The sequence below is a fragment of the Rhinolophus hipposideros genome (assembly GCF_964194185.1).
Source record: "Rhinolophus hipposideros genome assembly, chromosome: X".
Lineage (NCBI taxonomy): Eukaryota > Metazoa > Chordata > Mammalia > Chiroptera > Rhinolophidae > Rhinolophus > Rhinolophus hipposideros.
The window spans coordinates 80,299,126-80,314,047 of NC_138046.1; the positions used below are offsets into that span (position 1 = coordinate 80,299,126).

Consider the following 14,922-nt stretch of genomic DNA (forward strand, 5'->3'; position numbering starts at 1 on the left):
TGGATTGCACTTATTTACCCTCATTTGCCCTTGGGCCTCTTTCTATCTACCATTCTTATAGCTCCCTTTTGGCAGTAACACTTATTCTTAACATCTCTCATTTTCATGTGGAGGACAACCTGTAAAAGTCACACTCCTCCCCAATCTTTCAAACACCTCACCCCAACTGTGAGATGGAAAGTGAGTTATCAGATTGGTGAGGAGAAGTAATTGTCATGCTCTTCTCAAGTCCTCCCTCTTTTTAGGACTTCCTTCCTTACAAAGAGTGTGTTCTCCCTGAGGGGAAGCCCTGCAATTTTGGGTAAATCTAATCCAGGAGACTGCTAACAAGTCCATCTGGTTGCACCTGTAAACCAATTCTCTAATCTAGTTTATTTCAACAATAAAGCTGGAAGGAAGACCTTAAACTGGCACTATCATTTATGTTTCAGTTGGTTCAGAACTCAGACTGGGAAGAGAAAAATATAATTTCTCACTCCTTCCAAACAATTACTGATTCTAGACAACTATGCTTGTTAATAGTTTTCTAAACCACCTCAAAGAAGCAGAAGCTACTGGACCTCACCTGGCCTCCATGGTGATATTATTGCTTATGGTTTCTTGTACAGGATCCAGGGCCATGAATGTGGGTGTTCCACCAGTGCCATTGAGGGGTATGTAGTCTTTGCCATCCTGCATGAGAAAACAGACAAGTCTATCATCCCCAAGAGACAGATATGCTAATTTGAATTTGTGATTTCCTTTCCTGGTGGCATCTGACTATATAAGAAGAGCTGCTGGCCTTTATTGGACAATTCAGAAGTTTGCTCTACTTTTTATTTACATGAAAAACCTGCTTAACAAGTTTAGCTCTCAGCCACATCTTTTGTGCCATAGAGGTGGATTAATAAGGATGTATTTACAAACTTGTGGATTCAATATTCTTTATAAAAAATGTTTTATAAGGGATTTCCCCTTCTTCCTTCTTAATTTCCTCCACACTCTTTCCTCTTAAGTAAATAATCCTCCATAGGATGGAGATAGGGCAAATTTGAGCTTAACAAGTCTTGCAGTGTTGGTGATAGGTTCCCCATTAAAACACAGGTTTTCCTGCTACCCATTGCCCCTGGAGTTGTCTGATTACATCATCTAACCCTTAGCTTTCTATGTAATCCATTATCTAAGAACCAAATTCAAAACATGAATAAATATGGTTAGTATTAAGCACTGCTTTCTACGTACCGGGTTCTGTAATAAGTTCTTTAGATCTATTTTTTTTTGCATTTACTCATCACATCTTATGAAGAAAGGTACTATTAGTACCCAATTTTGCAGATGCATAGGGAGGTTAAGTAATATGCCCAAGGTCATAAAGTTAACAAGTGTAAGGCCAGGATTCTGTTTCAGATAATTTTTCTTAATTACTGTATATTGGCATTTTTTAAATCATGGTCATGTGGGGAGGTGACAGGCTTTTCCATAAATGTCTCAGTTTACAACATGACCTGTAATTTACCTCTTTTGTCCCTATCCTCTCCCTGTTCACAGTCCTGAGTCTAAGCAACAATACTGCCTTGTGTATTTTACCTGCTCTGAATCTGACATAGCAAAAATGGGATTCAAAGTGCTGCTTTGGATCTCATTGCTGAGAAATAGACAGCACACTACTCCAGTATTAAGAAAATCACCACAATCAAGTGCTGTATAGCTTCAGGTTCTAGAAAGTCAGGGAGAGGGGGAGGATGGAGATCACTCAATATCCTCATTTTATGTGTTTCCAGGTAAGAAACCTGAGCCTTAAAAGAGCTGGGGATGTGACTTTCCCAGAGTCACACATGTACCAAGTTTACATGCTGAGAAACTCGTTTAGCCATACAGCTCCAAAAGCTACTTCCTGCCTCAACTTGTATACTTAGTGCCATAAAGCAATGTAAGTAGCTTGTAAATACCTGAATTAATAAATTACTTTGAATATTAGAGGTGGATTGTTTGCTGTTGTAGGTATCCATGGTTAAAAAAAAAAACAACACCCAAAACCAAAAAACACTATCCATGAGCATGGTATGTGTTCCCATTTATTTGTATCTTTTTTTATTTCTCTTCAGTGTCTAATAATTTTCTGAGCACATGTCTTTTACTTTTTTGGTAAAATTTATTTCTAAGTATTTTATCATTTTTGAAGCAATTGTAAATGGGATTGTTTTCTTGATTTCTCTTTCTGATTGTTTATTATTGGTGTATACAAATTCAACTGATTTCTGAATGTTAATTTTGTATCCTGCTACTTTACTAAATTTATTTATCAACTCTAATAGGTTTTTTGGTAGAGTCTTTGGGTTTCTCTATATATAGTATCATGTCATCTGTGTATAATGACAATTTTATATATAGTCATGGGATATGGAGTACAGAATAGGGAATAGAGACAATGAAATTGCAATAGATACATATGATGTCAGAGGGGCAATAGATTGGGGGCAATAGATTATAACTTTGTGAGGGGTGAAATGTCTAAATATTACATTGTTTTGTACACCTGAAACTGAAAAAAAAAGAAGAATGCTTCATTGGTCCCTTTTCTCCTACAGTTTTGTTGAGGTATATAAATCCAAAACACTGTATGCACCCTTATGTTAATTGCAGCATTATTTACGATAGCCAAGATGTGGAAGCAGCCCAATCGCCCATCAATAGACAATTGGATAAAGAAATTGTGGTACATGTATACAATGGGATATATATATATATATATATATATATATATATATATATATATATACATATATATGTATATATATGTATATGTATATATATGTGTGTATATATATATATATATATGTATATATATATATATATCATCACAAGTGGGATTTATTTCAGATATGAAATATTGGTTCAACACTGGAAAATCAACCAATGTACTGTCCATCATATCAAAAGGCTAAAAAAGAAAAACTATCTGATCTTTATCAGTTGACATAGAAAAAATATTTGACAAAATCCAACAGTTTTTTCATAATAAAAACTCTCAGCAAATTTGGAATAGAAGGGGACATCCTCAACATGATAAAGAACATCTACAAAAAAAATCTGCACCTAACATTGTACTTAATAGTGAGAAATTGGATATCTTCCTCAACATATCTCAAAGCTGTTTTCAGAACTAAGGTTGACATTTGTAACACTGGAAAAATAACTTATTTCACTCTCTGAATTTTTCCATTTTAGGTTCTCTCCAAGTTTTACTTTAAAAAACTCTAACACTGGTTATCAAAGAAAATGAATATTAATCTAAATTTTGGGTTATTAGACATACATTGTATATTTACTAGGTTGTAAGCTTCAGAGTATGGTGTGACATTTTTGTCTTTGTGTTTTGCTACATAACAGATACTCATGAAATAAATGAAAAGAGTGAAAAAAAAGGAAAATGCTGTTCCTTCTGCCTTGAATCCTTCTTGCTCTTTTCCAATAGTTTAACTTCTGCTCATCTCTCAAGATTCTTATATCCCTTCTTCCTGGTGATCATCAAACTCTGCTACAAGCCTTGGTTTTCCTATTTGTCTCCTCTACTAGATTGTGTGTTGCTTGAGGTCAGAGGCCATGTCTTTTTATCTTTACATCAACAGTGCCCAGTGCACTACTTGGCACAGACAAGACGATCAACAAATATTTTAATGAAGAACTGAGATGTCTCTAATCACATGTACCCTCTTTGTGTGCTTATTATTTTCTTTGTTTTCCCATTTCACTTTTCTTATTATAAGTATTTTCCTTACATTCCCACACACTAGATTATGAGCTCCCTGAGCACTGAATATTGGCATTAGTGTTCACAGCTCCAAGAACTGTGACTTAGTACACAACACTAAAAAGATGCTGAATGATAGAATAAAAGTAATGGATACCTGTTGAACACTGGCCTGAAGGAGATCTCCAAGACGCCCAACCAGGTCAGAGAAGTTGGGTCTCAGGGTGTACACACTGTTCCAGCAGTCAAGCATAGTCTGGTAGCTGAAGATTGAAAAAAATGCCAAGAAAGTCTCTATTCCCCATTCACATTGATTCTCTAACTTTTCCTATGTGTGACACCTCAAATCATATTTTCACAGTTACCCTTCAACTCATATTCTCTGCTATGGCCATAGAATGAGGTTTCTGAAAAGTTTGCTTGGTCCATACCTGTCCTTTACCCCTATGTCCCCTTCATGCCCACTTGTTTCAGGTCTGTATGCATAAATGTATGCATGCAATCAGCCTTAATTAGTCCACTTATAACCCCCAAATATTTAGAAAGCCCTAACTTAAGGAGAACAATTTAGCATTTAGGTTTGTTGCCAAACTCCTTTGGCAGTACAAGAATGATGTGGATGGGGAGATTGCTACATTTGTCATGAGGCCAAGTGGCTTCAAATACTCTTGGACTTTAGGCTCTCCTCATGATCTAGAAGCTTATATAATTGGAATTTGATCTTCAAATATCTTTACACATCTTTATAAAATGGTGTAAAAATGCCATCATTTTTAGATTTTTAAGTAGCAGCACTGGAATCTAAACCTGTTCTTTCCAATGACTTTGGCCAATAAGCCATCAACTAAGTAGTAAATACAGTTTTGCTGGAATTGCTGTTTATTAAAACAATTTGAAGTCATTAACTTATCTATACATCTCTGTGATGTTACAGGTTTTCAAATCTGCTTTTATCACCTGTTGTAATTGTGTAGATTCAATTAGTGATCCAGTAAGAGATCCCAAGAACTTGGCTCCAGTTTGGCATAATGTGTGTCACCATATCTCTGCCAGAAGCCCAAGAGAGGCTGTTCTGGGAACTCAAGATTCTGGATGGTAATTTTTGTTCAAAGTTTTGAAACATAAACATGTAAGTATAAAATCTAAGGCTAGAAGGGACCTAGCCAGTGCTATGGTTACATCTAATACATGAATACCTTCTACAACTTATGAATTTGATGAAAAATGTCAGTATATACATCTTCACATGAAATTTGTATTTCTAGATTCTTAGATCATTTTTCAATTATGACAGGCATACATCAATTTATTTTGCCTTTCACCTCACAGATATTGCATTTTCATCAACATCAAGGCAAGATACTCCAACAGAAAAATATTACAACTTGCTGAAGTCTCAGTTAATGGTTAGCATTTTTTAGCAATGATGTGTTTTCAATTAAGGTACGTACATTGCTTTTTTAGATATAATGTTATCACACACTTAACACACTACAGCATAGTGTAAACATAAATTTTATATGCACTGGGAAACAAAAAAAAATGTGTGATTTGCATTAGTGCAATATTAGCTTTATTGTCAGGGTCTTGAACTAAACCTGCAATAACTCTGAGGAATATGTGTACATTTGAGAAGGGCAAAAGAAGTGCCTTGGCATTGAATAAAATTTCATGTATTATCTTCTATTATCTATTATGCTTACTTTGACCATTTTATCCAAATTAATTTTGTCTGATGCCCCTTAGCCTGAAGAATAACTTACATTTCAGGAGTGGAATACTCAGGAGCTCTCATTCGTGTTCCCTCCTTCAGCTGACGGCAAAAGTCTTCATCGATTTGCACTCCTGGGTATGGTGAGGCACCTGGGATATAAGAAAAAAAACATATATCCCATTCATTCTCATGAGATAAACAACCCATTAAGATCATATAAGGCAGAGACCTAAAAAGAATTCTGAGGAGGGACAAACAGCTCCAGATCTACACAGAGCATATGACATAAGACTTCCATCTACCTTGACAATTCAGAGAACTGACATAAATGATTCTTCCAGAAACTATATTTATAAAGTGTTTTGAGATGAAGGTGGGGGTTTTAAAATCCTACTGATGAGTTTCCATTGACTTGGCAATAATTTCATGCCTTTAAATAATATATTCAGCCATTTCCCTGTAATTTGCTGGAATGTAACCCACCTTTCAATATAAGATGGGTAATTTTGTTTTTAACACAAAAATATCTGCTTTTACAGTCTCTGAATGCCCTTTAATAGCATACTTTAACCTATGACATTCTATTGTAGTCCAGGTCTCAAAAGCAAGAAGGAAGCAGATTTCCAACCAGTGTGGACATCTGTTTCAAACTTGGGAAATGTAGTCTTGGTGGCATCCAAACTCAAAAGAGAAATAAGGCCTGAGAGTAAATTTCAAGTTGATAAATGGAAATTTTAATTACAAATATGTTTTATGGTAAAGGAAAAGTATATTTCCCAAGTTCAAATCACAGTTTAAAGTAGATTAAGAGATTACAAAATATTAAAGCACAAGTCTCTTTGAACACCTATGTCTGTGCATGGGTAGGCTACATTTCAAAAGTCATGACTCTTATTTGGTTACTTCTAGTCAATAGTTCTGAAAAGTAAAATACATTTACTAGGTCTTTAAGATTCAAGACGGTGTCAATATTGTTAAAATTTCATTTAAACAATGTTTGAGTATCTATAAGAACTTTTCAGTATAAGTCATTTGTACCCCTCCTAAATCTCCAAAAATGTTTAAAATGGCTTACACATGTTTAAAATAAAAATTTGGAGTTAGAAAAAAAAAAAACATCAACAAATAAGAACGACAAAAAAACAAACAAACAGAAAAAAAAAAACCACCCAAAGATGAAATCCAGAGTAAGACTAATAAGAATGATGAACTATCAAATTGTATACACTTAATGTTGGGAGAAAGACACAACTTTGGTTTCAAGTTTTTAGTTTTTTGCAAGTTAGCTAAACAATAGAAACCTCACCTGTTACTTAATTCAAGGTAACTTGTAACATACTATTAATTTTAGTCACCTCTCCCTTGCTATGTGAAGTAATGTATTATTGCTTACAGTATTTCATTCCAGATTTGGTGACTGTTTTGTTGATGTGATATTTTAGGTCTCATAAGTTAAGATTGTGCCATCTAATCCAATACTTCCAAACCTATGGATCATTATCTTTCCAGAAGACTGGAGTTATAGCAAAGGGTCTGCATATCCTTGGGTCATCAGTCATTGTCTGTAACATGAATACTTAATGTCTCATATGGAGTGATAATTACTTTTATAAAGCATGAAGACTGTGATGTAATTCAGGTATTTTAAATTATTTTCAAATGTTCCTCAATTCAGAGTAGCTTTTAATTACACTTCAAGGAACTAGAACAAGAACAAGTGAAGACCAAAATACAGAAAAAAGAAAACAATAGAGATCAGAAGGAAAATAAAAGAAATAGAGATTAGAAAAAAACAATGGAAAGGATTAACAAAATTAAGAGCTGGTGTTTCAAAAAATAAAATTCACATGACTTAAAAAACACAGAAAACCAAGGAGGAAACAAAGAAAAGAGTCAAATAAAATGAGTAACGAAAGAGGAGACATTAAAAATGATACTACAGAAACACAGAATCATAAGAGACTACTATGAACAATTCTGTACCAACAAATCAGATAACCTAAAAGAAATGTATAAATTTCTAGATACACAAAACCTACCAAGACTAAATCAAAAGAAATAAGAAATCTGAACAAACCAATAATGAGATTGAATCAGTAATCAAAAACCTCCCAACACAGAAAAACCAAGAACCAGATGGCTTCACTGGCAAATTCTACCAAACATAGATTCTACCAAACATACCATAAATTCTACCAAACATAAAGTAGAATGAATGTCAATTTTTTCCCCAAATTCTTCCATAAAATTGAAGAGGAGGGAACACTTCCAAACTCATTCTACGAAACCTGCATTACCCTGATATCAAAGCCAGATAATGACACTACAAGAAAATAAAACTATAGACCAATACCCCTGAAGAATGCAAATGCATTGTACACCTGAAATCTATGTGACTTTACTAATAATTGTCACCCCAATAAACTTTAATAAAAAATATAAATGCAAAAATTCTTGACAAAATATTAGAAAAATTAATTTGAGAACAGATTATAAAGGTCATACACCATGACCAAATGGGGTTTATCCCTAGGATGCAAGGATGTTTCAACATAAGCAAATCAATAAAAGTAATACATCACATTAACAGGATGAAAAATAAAAAATACACGATCATCTCAATATATGCTTAAAAATCATTTGGCAAAATACAATAACCTTTCAATACAAAAATCCTTGAGAGTATATAAAGAACATAACATAATAAAGGCCATAAACAACCACTGCTAACGTTATACTCAACAGTGAAACATTGAAAGCTTTTCCACTAAGATCAGGAACAAGGCAAGGATGCAACAGCCTCATTCACAGTAGCATCAAAAATATAAGAGAGGAATATATTTAACCAAGGAAGTAAAAGATGTGTACAACAAATCTACAAGATTTCGCTGAAGGAAGTCAAAGAAAACATAAACAAATGGAAAGACATTCTGTGTTCATGGAGTGGAAAAATTAATATTGTTAAAATGCCTATACTATCCAAACCCATCTATAGATTAATACAATTCTCTTCAGAACACAAATGGTATTATTCAAAGAAATAGAAAAATAAAAACAATCTTAAAATTTGCATGAAATTTTGCAAAGACCTGAAATAGCCAAAACAATCCTAAGGGGGGAAAAAGCTATAGGTATCACAGTTTTTTATTTTAAACTATATTACAAAGTTAAGTAGTAAAAACAACGACATAGTATGACGCTTCCATAAAAATAGACACATATACCAATGGAACAGCAGACAGAGCCAGAATTAAACCCCTGCATATACTGTCAGCTAATATTCAACAGTGAGCCAAGATCATCCAATGGGTATAAGATATTCTCTTCAACAAATTGTGTTGGAAAACTGGATAAACACACGCAGAACAATGAAGTTGGACCTGTATCTCACACCACTCACAAAAATTAACTCAAAATGGATCAAAGCCCTAAATATAAGACCTGATATCATAAAACTCCCTGAAGAAAATGTAGGAAAGAAGCTCCTTGACATTGGTATTGGCAATAATTTTTTGGTTACAATACCAAAAGCACAAACAACAAAAGCAAAAATGAACAAATGGAAAAAACAAAGCTGGCAAAAATACAGACACATAGACCAATGGAACATAATAGAGAGCCCAGAAATGAACTTATGCATATACAGTTCACTGATCTTCAACATAGGTACCAAGAATACACAATGAGGAAATGGTAGTTTTTTCACTAATAATGGTTGGAAAACTAGATACACACATGCAAAAGGATGAAACGAAACCCCTATCTTACCCCATACATAAAAATCAACTAAAAATTGATTAGGGACTTAAACTAAGACCTGAAACTATAAAACTCCTAGAAAAAAAAACTAAAGGAAAAGTTTCATGATATTGGAAATGATTTCATGGATATGACACCAAAGCACAGGCAACAAAAGCAAAAATATACAAGAAGGACTACATTAAACAAAAAAGCTTCTGCACAGAAAAGGAAACAATTAATAGAGTGAAAAGTCAGCCTATGCAATGGGAGAAAATATTTGCAAATCATGTATCTAATGAAATATTATTTTCCAAAATATATAAGAAACAACTCTAGCTCAACATACCCAGGTAAAATATAAGAAAATGACTTGAATAGACCTTTCTCTCAAAAAAAAAACATACATGAAAAGGTGCGCACCATCACTTATCATCAGAGATATGTAAATCAATACCACAGGAAGATATCACCTCACACCTATTAGGATGGCTGTTATTAAAAACAATAACAACGGAGAGATAGGGCTGGAGACATAAGCAAGAGCCAAATCTGAAGGACTTTATATCCCTTCCCCTGAAGGTGGTAGAAGTTATGGAACGAGCTTAAGCAGAAAATGCATGACCAGTCAAGAATTTCAAAGAGCTCCCTAGGCCAGCAGTGTGGGTTTTGTTTTCCAGTTGACAACAGTGAAGTATTACCCCAGAATCTAAATGTAACCTCTAAATGCTCCTTGGCTGAGAGTACATTTAATGCCTAATCAACAATAAAGGGACCCGGACGTCATAGGAATGGCAGCAGCGGGGCACATTTTCTGAGTTCTCCTCCGGATCTTATTACAAACGGGACATATAACCCATCAAACAACTCTTTCCTCATCACGCAGAACAGCTAAGAGACTCCTAAGAGACTCGTGGAAGGATTACTTGAAGGTGTGCAAATTGGGCGAGCAGGGGAAGAAGGAAGGGAGCGGAGTGGAAACGCGCGGTCTCATGGTGGAATCAGGCCGGCGGCGGCTGCGGCAGCGGCAGTAAACCGCAGCTCTAAAGACACAGGGAGATATAGAACACCGAGGAGTCTGTTGCTCATCACGCAGAAGAGCGGGGAGACTCGTGGAGGAATTACCTGAAGGTGAGTGCTGATTGCGAGCAGGGGAGGAGGCAGGACAGCGAAGTGGAAGCGCGCTCCCCCCCCCACGGCGGAGCCAAGGCCGGCCAGCGGCCGGAGACCGCCGCCTCGTGCCCAGGACGGAGCGCAGACTCGTGGAAGAACCCAGGCCGATGGCTACTGCTGCGTGAATCCCAGGACTGAGCGGAGACTCGTGGAAGGTTTGCTTTGGGGTGCTCTAATTGGGCAAGCGGGGGAGGAGCGAGGAGGGCAAGAGGAAATGCGCCGGGCTCTCCCCACACCCCAGGTAGAACCGCGGCCCTGCAGCGTGCTCACAGCAGCAGCAGCAGGCAGCATCCGGGGCTCTAGAGTCCCACAGGAGCCCAGGGTGCAGCGGAGAGCACAGGGTCCAGGAGGTGGGCTCTTTCCCTGCATCCCACAGCTGATCTCTCCCGCCGTGGCGGGCAGCTCGTGGGCCCTAGGGCAGACAAAGAACTCAGACGCCACACCTTGGCCCCTTACACCACATTTCGAATCCTCCCCCTGCCCTTCCAGAGACTTAAACTGACCCCTGAACTGAGGAGTACTGTCAGATTACAGAGGGGCGTCTGTGCTCAGGCGCTGGGAAGATTGGCAGCCAGCTCTGACGTTCGAAAGAGGCTGGGAGGAGGGGATTTTCCCTGAACGAGGAGAGAGGAGACTCCCACACCCCCAGCCACCACCTTTTTGGGCCTGCGGGAGGAGTGTGACATGGCTGGCCTGGGAGAGAGAAGACCCTTCCATCCCCAGGCCCACCCTCTCTGGCTGGCCTGGGGTGGGGCAAGGGCAAGCCGGAAGCACTCCCTGAATTCAGCAGTAAGCTGCAGACGCAGCTCCCGGCTTTCAGCAGCTTAGAGATCTCCTGCCTGCCCTCTCCCACACACCCACAGAAGGAGGCCCCTAAGACTCAGGAGTACTGGGCACAGGGCTGGTGGAGCTACTCTCAGCGTGCATTTGTGCAGGAAAGGACAGCAACTGCGCGGTCTCTCTGAAAACTGTCATCCAGACCCCTCAGCCCCTCGCATTTAAATCTACACTCCCAAATTCACTCTGGGCACCAGGTGACCAGCGCTGCCTGTGCAATAGGCAGGGAACTCTTTGGCACAGCGGAGGACAACCTGGAGATTACTTGGTGGGCTTAAGCCAAGACTGGTGCTGCTTTCTGTTTTGCTTTGCTTGGTGTTTTTTTTTTTTTCTGCTTGTTGTGATTTGCTTTGTTCTGTCTTTATTTCTTTGATATCTTTGCCTCTGTTGAGTGGGGATTGTCGGTTGCATTTTACATGTGAATGTACTTGATTTGTTTTCTTTGTTGTTGTACTTGGCAACTTGATTTGTGCTGAAACTGCCCTAACAGGGCCCAGCTTAAGAGGCACAAGATTCAACGTATCCAGAAGCCAACTCTGGACCAAACCAGAGTACTACCGGGTTTGACCTACAAGTCACACACCCAGAGGGAATTCTCTGAAGGCACAAGAGACCATAGAGGCCAAACCTCATTTAAGTGGCCAACCCTCACCCAGCAGAACACCCTGCGGTGGGCAGAGCCAAGTTTCACAACTAGACGGCCTAGGAGTTAAACACACCTACTCACAAGCAAAAAGCAATTAAAGTTCTTCTTGAACAGGACAATATACTAAACACACGAACCACCTGTGGAGTACATGCAGAAAAGAAGAATGAAGTAGTCCAAGTCAAATATAAAGGACACATACTACATAAGATAACCCAGCAAGAACTAAGAGCTGTAGGGGATCTTCCTAATACATCAAAACAAACACAGAGAGTCAGTCAGAATGGGGAGACAAAGAAACATTTCCCAAATAAAAGAACAGAAGAAACCTCCACAACTGGAACCAAATGAAGAAGAGGTAACCAACCTGTCAGAGACAGAGTTCAGAACACTGGTGATAAGAATGTTTAAGGACCTTAGAGAAGACAAAAAGAAGGATATAGAAATCATAAAGAACAACCAGTTAGAACTAAAAAAGGATGTAGAAATCTTAACGAACAACCAGCTAGAACTAAAGAACACAATTACCGAAATTAAGAACTCACTTGAAGGAATGACCAGCAGGTTAGATGAAGCAGAGGATCGAATCAGCGACTTAGAAGACAAGTTAGCAGAGATCACTCAAACTGAACAACAGAAAGCAAAAAGAATAAAAAACAATGAAGATGGGTTAAGAGACCTCTGGGATAACATCAAGTGCAACAACATGCGCATCATAGGAATACCAGAAGGCGAAGAGAGGAAGAAAGGGATTGAGAACATATCTGAGGTAATAATGTCTGAAAACTTCCCTAACCTGATGAAGGAAGCCAACATACAAGCCCAGGAAGTGCAGAGAGTTCCAACCAGGATAAACCTAAACAGGCCCACACCAAGACACATTATAGTTAAAATGGCAAAGCTTAAAGACAAAGAGAGAATCTTAAAAGCAGCAAGAGAAAGGCAGAAGGTTACGTACAAGTGAACTTCCATAAGGCTATCAAATGACTTTTCTACAGAAACATTGAAGGCCAGGAGAGAGTGGCAGGAGATACTCAAAGTGATGGAACACAGAGGCCTACAACCTAGATTGCTTTATCCAGCAAGGCTATCATTTAAAGTTGATGCAGAGATAAAGAGCTTCCCAGAAAAGAACAAACTGAAAGAATTTATTACAACCAAGCCAGCATTGCAAGAAATACTAAAAGGACTTCTGTAAATAGAAGAAAGATGAAAACAATTTACTACAAATTTAAAAATGGCAATAACTATGTACCTATCAATAATCACTTTAAATGTAAACGGATTAAATGCTCCAATCAAGAGACATAGGGTGGCTGAGTGGATAAGGAAGCAAGACCCTTGTATATGCTGTATACAAGAGACTCATCTCAGATCAAAAGACACACACAGGCTGAAAGTGAAAGGTTGGAGTAAGATATTTCATGCAAATGGAAGCGAGAAAAAAGCTGGAGTTGCAATACTTATATCTGACAAAATAGACTTTAAAATGAAGAACATATTAAAAGACAAAGATGGGCACTATATAATAATAAAGGGATCAATCCGACAAGAGGACATAACCCTAGTAAACATCTATGCACCTAACATAGGCGCACCTAAATATATAAAACAGGTACTGATGGACATCAAGACAGAGATCAACAGCAAAACTATCATAGTAGGGGACTTCAACACACCTCTGACAATAAGGGACAGGTCCTCCAGACAGAAAATCAATATGGAAACAACAGCCTTAAATGATATTTTGGACCACTTAGATTTAATCGATATTTTCAGAGCATTTCACCCCAATGCTGCAAAATACACGTTCTTCTCAAGTGCACATGGAAAATTTTCCAAGATAGATCATATGTTAGGACACAAAACAAGCCTTGATAAATTTAAGAAAATTGAAATCATACCAATTGTCTTCTCTGACGACGGTGCTATGAAATTAGAAATGAACTACAGGGAAAAAAAACCAGGAAGACACACCAATTCATGAAAGCTAAATAACATGTTACTAAATAATGAATTGGTCAGCAGATCAAAGCAGCAGATCAAAGAAGAAATCAAAAGATATCTCGAGACAAATGAGAATGAGAACACGACGACCCATAATCTATGGGTTGCTGCGAAAGCAGTCCTAAGAGGGAAGTTCATAGCACTGCAGGCATAAATAAAGAAACAAGAAACATCACTAATTGACAGTTTATCTTCACACTTAAGGGATATGGAAAAAGAACAGCAAAATAAGCCCAAAGGGAGCACAAGGAAGGAGATAATAAGGATCAGAGCAGAAATAAATGAAATAGAAACCAGAAAAACAATACAAAAGATCAATGCATCCAAGAGTTGGTTCTTAGAGAAGATAAACAAAATTGACAAACCTCTAGCCAGACTCATTAAAAAAAGGAGAGAGAGGACCCAAATTAATAAAATCAGAAATGAAAGAGGAGAAGTGACAACAGACACCACAGATATACAAAAAAATTTAAGAAATTACTATGAGCAACTATACGCCAACAAATTTGACAATCTGGAAGAAATGGAAAATTTTCTAGAGGCGCACAACTTTCCAAGGCTAACTCAAGAAGAAACAGAAAGCCTGAACAGTCTGATTACCACCAGGGAAATTGAATCAGTAATCAACAATCTCCCAACAAACAAAAGCCCTGGACCAGATGGCTTTACAGGTGAATTTTTCAAAACATTCAAAAAAGAATTATCACCTATTCTCCTCAAGCTCTTCCAAAAAATCCAGAAGGAAGGAAGACTCCCAAACACTTTCTACGAAGCCACTAATACCCTGATCCCAAAAGCAGACAAAGACACCACAAAAAAAGAAAACTACAGGCCGATATCTCTAATGAACATAGATGCAAAAATTCTCAACAAAATATTAGCGAACAGAATTCAGCAATACATTAAAAAGATCATACACCATGATCAAGTGGGATTCATCCCTGGTATGCAGGGGTGGTTCAACATCCGCAAATCAATTAATGTGATACACCACATTAACAAAATGAAAAATAAAAATCACATGATCATATCAATAGATGCAGAAAAAGCATTTGATAAAATACAGCAACCTTTTAT

General features: G+C 37.5%; 1 protein-coding gene across 2 annotated transcripts in view; it reads right to left on the reverse strand.

Moving 5' to 3' along the window:
* The window catches only part of LOC308494672 (vascular endothelial growth factor receptor kdr-like), a 334,242-nt gene that overhangs the window by 64,261 nt on the left and 255,059 nt on the right, over positions 1-14,922 (reverse strand). For both annotated transcript variants that reach the window (XM_081042530.1, XM_081042529.1), the window contains 3 exons: positions 5,494-5,593; positions 3,888-3,993; positions 566-672 (listed from right to left, as the gene is read on the reverse strand). In XM_081042530.1, the coding sequence (XP_080898656.1) occupies positions 566-672; positions 3,888-3,993; positions 5,494-5,593 (313 nt within the window). The remainder of the gene's footprint in view (positions 1-565; positions 673-3,887; positions 3,994-5,493; positions 5,594-14,922) is intronic.